We start from the raw sequence: 9,042 nt of genomic DNA on the forward strand, positions 1-9,042 counted from the left end.
CAGATAATGAGATAAATGTACATCATATTTTTAGAGTATTCGGATAAAACCTTGATAAAAGATTCGATGTAACAAAATGAGATGATAAGGGAAATGAAAAACACATTGAACCAAAAAATCAGCACATTTGGTACACAACCGGTTCCTTAAACATGTTAATTGGGTATGATTCCCCAGCCGAGAGTGTGTAAAAAACTTTGTTGGAAGAGATAAAGTTTATTTGGGTGATCTCCTTTGAGAGATTAGTTCCATGACTTTCCATTATAGGATATTTGCTTTCATAAAAAGAATGAATTTATGTTAAACATTTTGAGAAATTAGTTTCATGACTTCCGGGATATTTGTTTTCATCCAAAAAAAAAGAATCTATGTTAAACATTTCTCTCATTATTTGAGTGATTGTGATCTTTTTTTAAGTAAGATTAAAACTTTTCCCCCAACAAATTGCTTATTAAAGGCTGATATTAAAGGTTGGTACAATTCAATAAAAATAAAATGAATAAAGGTTGGCACAAATTGTTGGATCAAAACTCAAATTTTAATTAGAAAAAAAATACTATAAACACTTAAGCAACCATGCCTAAATTTTATTCTATTAAAAAATTTGCTCGAATTTAAAATGATTGAAGATGGAAAATATCTAGATATCTAAGCTGTTTCCGTATTTGTCTTGGATCACTACCCAAATCCAAGCCCATAACTAGCTATTTCGACCTCCAACCTAGATTCCCTCTGGTACAAAGATGTCAAATGCAATATTGAATTAAAAAAAAAAAAAAAAAGAGAGAGAGAGACACAGTCGGAACTCAAAACCATTATATTACAATTAAAATAAAGTAATAAGCACATTCAATCAACTTATGTCATTTATCTAAAAATTATTTATACTTTGAAACACGATTTAAAGATGGAGAAAGGTGGCTAAATCAGTAAATGTCATAAAAAGTATTAAAATAGATAATCTGTAGGATAATCAAGTACTTGTAAGACCTCCAAATCGTCATTATTGTTGAGATTGATAAAAAGAAAATTATATGGATTTAAATATTCTTTGTTGAATTTGTATTAAATTCGATTGATTTTGGATCAATCATCATGTTAATATTTATAGAGTAATGTTAGGCATGAGAGAAATACAAAAAAAAAAAAGTTGAATTGTGTTTCAAAACATTTTGCAAGTCTTTTTCTAAAACGTACAGTCTTACTCGAAGGGTGATGCTTAAAAGATTTAATAATCATGAATTAAAAATTGAGATGTGATTATTGTCTTTGGAAACTGTAAAGCTATAAAAGAGGTGGGGAAAAAGATAATTACACAAAACTTTTTATATTGGTTGATTTTAACCTAAGAGTATCTTTAATCATTGATATCTGTCTAGTTTTTTTATTAACTCAACCCGAGTTTTTGACCAAGCCTCCAAAAAATTAAACCAGGTATTTTTTTGTTACAAAACCTTTAGTCAATTAATATTTTAAAAATAAAACAAACGTGGCTATTATATGCTATTTATTATGTAGAATTATTTTTATACAATAAAGTCATAAAAATTAATCATGAAAAAATTAAAACAAAATTAATAATGTGATAAAAAATTATACGAATAATGTATAATAATGTTAATATAAGATGATTGAGTCACGTGGCTAAAATAGATATTCTATCTAGTTTCAAATAAAAAAAAAGTATAGCACACTAACTAACAAAGTTAATTTGTCATATCTAATTACATTAATTTTAATTAAAAAATATATTTTTTTAATTTATCTTTTATTAGAATTTGATATCAAAAATAAAAAAAATTATTAAAATTAATATCTCAATTAAATGAATAGTATTTTAAATATAATAATTTTTCTAAGATTTAGATATGATAACATTAAATAAATTAAAGTTAATTAAAAAATTTATATTTGAGATTTAAAAATATGTTTTTTTGAATACTCCGTATTTAGAACCAGAGGGAGTATGTCTCTTGGGCTATAAATTGGGCCATTCAACTCATGTGTTTCGCTTTACAGAGTCAGTTTCCGCACTTTAGGCTGAAGTTGACACGCCGTGGGCTACGCAATTAGGGTTGCAGCAGTGCAATTAATCAAATACTACGTACTTACCAAGCACACACTCAAATCCACCAATCTATTCGGTAAATCATCCAATCATAAATTCCTCTAATACAATTGTTGAATAAGTTATTTTTGTAGTCCTTAAAAGCATTTTTTAACAAACACGATATCATTGTGTAAAAACAAAACACGATAGCAAAATTAAGATTTAAAAAATAATAAAAATAGAAAAGTGTTTTTTAAAGAAAAGTGTAATAGCACTATCACAATGCCTTAAAAACAAAGCACTATCATAATAATTCTTAAAACTAAAAAAATTAAATAAATCTTTAAAATTTCTAATTGTTTTATCTGAGTTTCTAATAACTTACTATTATCATTTTGATTCCGAAACATATGTTGTTATTATCATCTAAGTAACATATTTTCTTTTTCAAATTTAAAACAACTATAATTGACAAATTACACTTTTAAAATTCTACTTAAAATGTTTTTAGTTTAAAAGATTACTACCATATTATAACGTTATACATTTTTAGACATTAAAATAATCTATAAAAATATAAATGAGAGATCAACTTACATAAAAAAATAACTTTTTTAAATTTTTTTTTATTATTTATTTTCTTAAAATCTCACAAATGAAATTAATAATTTATTATAATGATTAGATTTTAAAAAATAAATAATAAAAATAGGAAAAAAAAAATCTTAATATAAGTTAATTTCTCTTCAAAATCTTATATTGTTGGATTCTTTGCACATCCAAGACTATACTAGATAGTCTAGATAGAGATTAGAGACCATAAAAGATGAGATATCTGATAGTTTGTGTTGATTTGATTTGATTGGAATGGTGCGTATCAAAAGGGTAAGTAAATGTAGACTAACTAAAATAATTATGGCATCATAATACTAATATTAGTTGATTACTAATGGAGCATAAATAGCTGTCAAGCAACAAAAGTTGTAGACTTATAGTTTGACAGAAAGGGGCGAGTCAAGAGCTTTGGCTAGTGGAGGATCGGTGGATCCTATCACGTGATTGGAAGTAACGGACTCCGTTCTGTGCTTAGGAGCCAAAATTACAATATGTCCATACTCTAATATTTGGTATATATCTTATCAAAGTGTACTGATTTATTTTTATAGATTAAATCAGCATGTATTCATTTCTTTTAGTTTAAAAATTACATATATTAATTTTAGTTTTTCCTTTTCCTAGCTGTTCTTTATATTTTTAATATTTATCTAAATTAATTATTAATTATACCGTAATTTAAATATTTAAAAGTATTTTTAATATATAATACACTAAATAACTATCAATTCATAATAAAAAAATAATTATTGAAGAGACTTCTTCGTAGTCTATGAAATAAATGTCCTAATAAAAAATATATAGATCTTACAAATAAATGCAGAGAAACAGGTCATTGCAGTAAAGGCGATGAGATTATTCGTATTCAAATTCCCGTAAGATGAAATTTATTGCACATTGTCAATTGAAAATAATTGATTACTAGTCGTCAAAAAATTTCTGGATGTATATAATGGGTTTTTTGTTATTATTTTGAAAAAGATTGATTTAAGACACCACCTAACACTTCTTATCCAACTCTAACATCTTTTATTGGACAAAAAAAGTTAATAACACATTTTTTTAAAATATATTTTTTATTATTAACTAAAATTTATCAAAAATTATAAATTGTGATGATCTCACAATTCATTTAATAATTCTTTCTCTTATTTTTATAATTTTTAACAATTTTCAATCAATAATTCAGTGTGTTATAAATAATGTGTTTCAAAGAGTGTTGTTAGTCCTCTTTATTCCAATCATATTCTTCAATGATCAACCTCATTAGTATAATGAAAGCCGGAATATTTATATGTCAATTTATATTTATATTTTGTTAAAAACGGAAATTTGTATTTGGAATATTTTTTTTACCATATTCTTGCTATGAAGTATCTGTTAAGGAATTTAAGCTAAGCCCACTTTCATGATATGTTGGTTGTATTTGAAGTTAACGAAAGATGTACAGTAAAAACATTTCATATAAACATTAAAGCATAATTATAATAAAAAGTAATAAGTGTTTATGGTTTTTATAATTATCTTTGAATTAACAATAACATGTATATGCTTGTAGTTTTCTATTTCTAGCACACTGTAATTTTCTTTTATTTGTTTATTTTAAATCTTCAAATACAAATAAGACTTATTTACAATTTCAACATTTCATATTTATCTTCACTTTTTTGGTGGCTTATTGATGCTTAAGTACTAAAGAACAATCTCTCTTTCTTCTCTCTCTCTCTCTCTCTCTCTCTCTCTCTCTCTCTCTCTCTCTCTCTCTCTCTCTATATATATATATATATATATATATATATATATATATATATATATATATATATATATATATATATATATATATATATATATATATATATATATACGACGCATACAAAATAACAACTTTTTTTAAAGGCAAAATAACTATCTTATCAATAGGAGAAGTTTGAATTTTTATGAGAATATGATTAATTTATTATCGCATCTAACCCTTTTTTACATGATTTGTAAGTATAAATATCAGATTATTTTTTTTGTTCTCTTATTTGTCATTTTAAAATATATTTAAATATAATATTAATTATTTGGTAATATTTATATAATATTTTAATATAATTTAAAATTTTAATTATTTTTCTTAATCTTTATACTATAAATATGAAAAGAAAATAATTTAATAATTATTAAAGTTTCAAACTATGACCACGGGACTGTATATGTGCTTTTCAAACATCCACTTCCAAAAGCACATTATTATGGTGACAACACGTTTCCGTGTTACCAATTAATTAGCGTGATGGCATTTTCATCGCTAATTAATGGCGTAAGTCTTATTACAGCTAATGTGAGGGAGGCTTCTTATTATTGCACTTAGCTTAAAGTATGTAGGCTTCTTGTTGCACTTCTCATAGTTGTTTATATTTATTTTTAATAAGTGAAATTTCATTATTCAGAGTATGTAGGCTTCTTGTTGCACTTCAAAAACCGGTGGAGAGGATTTCTCATAGTTGTTTATGTTGTTCATATGTAAGTGTTTTTTCTTAATCGGAGAATAAAAGATATTCTAACTCATTTATATAACTCATCCATAAAGTGTTCTAAGACGACATTGCGAATTGATCACGAAAAGACTTATTTAATTCTAAAATATGCAAGAAACATCATTTAATATTAATTAGAAACATTACAAAATTTTGTCCTTTTTATTTAACTATTTCATTATAACATAAGAAACATCATGGATTATAATATTACTCCAGTTCTTCTTAATATAAAGTTGCTTAAAAAACATTGAAAAAACTTCGTTTTAATTAAAACAAATCTTATTTCATTTACTAATGAATTATATCATTTGCTAACAAGTATGATACATTATACTGATAAATATTGTTATTGTTGTTAGTATACGAAATTGATGTATTATCACTAAATCATATCGTTAGTAAAACATTTATAATTAGCTAGTGTAAATTTCAAAATAATTATATAAATAGTTTAATTTCTGTATAAAAAGATAATTCTAAATAACGAAAGCTAATCAAACACATATCATTAATAAATGTTCCTTTTGTGATGAAATCCTCATTCAATTGTTTTTCATGCACTATATAAACTAAATTACACCAATAATATATTTTATATTTAATAAAATGTAGAAATTTAATGTCCTTGACTATGCGTAGATTAGTTGGATATATTTCCGCCTCTAAGGTGGAAAAAAAATATAATTAACGCGCGAACAAAATGTACACAATGCACATTAGGTACTTAAATTTGTAGTGATTCATTTTGTGAAGGACAAAGTCCTCCAGTGATAATATATATATATATATATATATATATATATATATTGCCAACTAATGTTTGATACAGCCATATATACACTGAACTTAGATTCATATTGTATCTTATTTTAGCAGTTCTTATTCTGTGTATATGATTCGATATCTAAAAACATGTTAATTAACACTTCTATGCCTGCATATATATAGTAAACCAAAAGAAAAAATAAAGATTTCACTTGTCCTGTTTATAGTGGTATAGCAAAAGAGTTTAATTTCCTATACATTCTCAGTAAAATTTATTTACACTATCGACTAAATAAAATATCATTCATATAACTTTAAAAGCAATTATTATAAAAATTAAAAATTTATTTACATTATTGACTAAATAAAATATCATTCATACAACTTTAAAAATAATTATTATAAAAATTAATAAACTTATCCAGCCTACTAATTTAAAATCATTGACGTAAAACACTTATACTAAAATAATTTATATACAATACAAAAATAATTAATCCAACTGTTGGTCTTGTATTTTATATTGTTATATAGTATTCATTCATGGTACATAAAAAGGCAATGCAGTTGGTCTTGTATTTTATAAATAAAATTTAATATACATGTATAAAATTAGTGTAAATTTTTTTATACTATTAATTAATAAAAAACATATTTAATATACTTATAACATAATTACTATAAAATTAATAAAATTATCATACATAATTTTTTTTATTAGATGACTAAATATGTATTATTTATTCTTAAAAATATTTGCACGTAAAACTACTCTTAATTATTTGTAAACCTTAATAGTTCAAAATATGCACCAATTAAGCTTCACTAAAATCATCTGTAGAAACCATCATAGCCTGGATAATCAATACTCCACTTGGCATATGAAACGGATTTACCTCTACAAAGAGTTGCATCTCTTTCTTCCCCTGATCTTTGCGCGTACATACATGAGTAATGAGTTAATTTATTATTATTATTATATATCGAGACGTAGACACACATATATATAGATATATAAACAACGTAGCATACCAGATATATATAGATAATTAGCAAACTTGTTTAATTTGCTGTTTATTGTAAAACATTTGACATCATGTATTGTCAATTTCCTCTCACAGGTTTAATGATACACTTAATGTTTGACACATGTAATCTACGGTGATAAAAGAAAAAGAAAAGTGGACGAATCAAAGATAAACACGCAAATATACATCCTATGTGAAACTAAATACTATAACTTCCGATCAATCGAGGAGAGCATATGATGAAAATGAAACCTTAATTTGATTGACTTACAAATATATATGTTTACCTCTGTACAATGCCTTAACGTATATATGGGAGCGCCTGTTTTTCTCCACCCCTTGTATCTCGCAAAGAGAGAAAAATGTGAAGTGGACAAATTAAAAAAAAAAAAACCAGAAAATTAACAAATATTTAAAACATATAATAATATAATAATATAATAAAGAAGCTAATCAAACGCTATGGATTGATTAAAATTCTCTATTGGGATATTTACGATGGATTTAGGATCTTGATCTCTGAGGCAGTGACAAGACTTCTCATTACTTCAACTTGAGCTCGCAGTGATTGTATATAATCTAGGGTTTCTTCAACCAAAGACACACCGTCCATGGATTCTCCTCCTGGTAAGAGACTCTTGAGCCTTCGCGTTCTCTTCTGAACCAGCCTCTTCGCAACGGAACTCGCCACCACCCTATCCTTTGCTCTGCTGTGCACTGCACGGTTTCTTCTCAACATGTTTCTGCAGCTTCTGATCCTTGCTGTGAAGCTTTTCCCTGCTACCGGCCTCTGTGGTGATGATGTCACGTGTTCTGCGAGGACTTTGTTGTTGTTGCCATCTCTTGAAGCATTGGCAATAAGGGCCCTGCTCCAGCGAGTGGTTTTGTTTCTGGTGGAAGCCATAGCTAAATCTGCTGACAGCTTTATGGCTTTCTTTCTCTCCATCAGACTCATGTTCTTCTTCTGAGAGCTATATTTTCTCAGACCCCATATCCATTTCTTCAGAAATTCTTCCTTCACCGAGTTGATATTTCGCATTCTGTGAAAGAAGGTTTTAATTCACAATATAAGATATAAGTGTTAACGAAAGAAGCTAGCTAGGGCTTGCTATATCTAGAGGAAATTTGATTTAATTTAATTTAACTAGAAAAAATGACGAATTAATTAAGGCATACCTTGATGAAATTCTTGTAACAAAGAGAAGAGGATGGCGAAAATTAATATGAGTAAGGTTTGATGAGTGACGTTGCAGTGTTACAGATCCAAGCAAAGTGGTATATGATCAGGATCTGAGAAAGAGAGAGAGGTTGAGAAGAGCAAGAATGTGAAGGTAACGAATTTATGTGCTCGAAAGAGGAGAGTGGTGGGGCTTTGAGAGAAAGACACAGCACATGCTGGCACATGGAGTCCCTGGCCCACTACCCAAAACAATAGAGAATAATGTTACATTATAAAGAAAACAATGTATTTAGATTAGTGGTAAAGAAGAATAAAGGTGACCTTAATGTAATGCAAACCTAACATCGGTATCTTTGTTTTGAATACAAACAAAAATCACTAAATACGACTCACTTCGAAACAATGTGCCTATGGCCCGCGAGTGAAACTCCGTGAGAGCAAGATTGTACCTTATCATCACTATTAATTATTTTTAATTAATGATTATAGCTTTCTATTCTATCTTTTAAAATATGTGCCCTCCATTTTAGGGTAATTTAATTATATATGGAATAGGATGCATTTGTATTTTGTAGACTTAATTAATTTTCGCAATAATTTCTTATATTCGATTTTCAACTAAACAAAAAATCATAATGATTTGATTCCGAAAACACGATTTACATGGTTATGTTTTGATATATTCGAAACATCTTAACATTGTTTTTCATCGTAACACCAAGTGCAATGGAAATTCAATTTGGTCACTTAGATTGTGGAAACTTTCTTCAAGCAAAAATTAATGAAGTAGTATAACATGGTTTAATCATGACGTGTTACATATATTATATTATATAAATAAGGCAAGACATTTACATGATTATATTTTTAATATTGCAC

General features: G+C 26.6%; 1 protein-coding gene across 1 annotated transcript; it reads right to left on the reverse strand.

Moving 5' to 3' along the window:
* Positions 1-6,997: 6,997 nt before the first annotated feature.
* LOC114392071 (transcription factor IBH1-like 1) lies at positions 6,998-8,381 on the reverse strand. The gene is made up of 3 exons (XM_028353104.1): positions 8,160-8,381; positions 7,481-8,023; positions 6,998-7,321 (listed from the first exon to the last, which is right to left on the reverse strand). Exons 2-3 carry the CDS (start codon positions 8,020-8,022, stop codon positions 7,285-7,287), a joined length of 579 nt encoding a protein of 192 aa, XP_028208905.1. The 5' UTR covers position 8,023; positions 8,160-8,381; the 3' UTR covers positions 6,998-7,284.
* Positions 8,382-9,042: the final 661 nt, after the last annotated feature.

Source organism: Glycine soja, chromosome 17 (assembly GCF_004193775.1).
Source record: "Glycine soja cultivar W05 chromosome 17, ASM419377v2, whole genome shotgun sequence".
NCBI classification, from domain to species: domain Eukaryota; kingdom Viridiplantae; phylum Streptophyta; class Magnoliopsida; order Fabales; family Fabaceae; genus Glycine; species Glycine soja.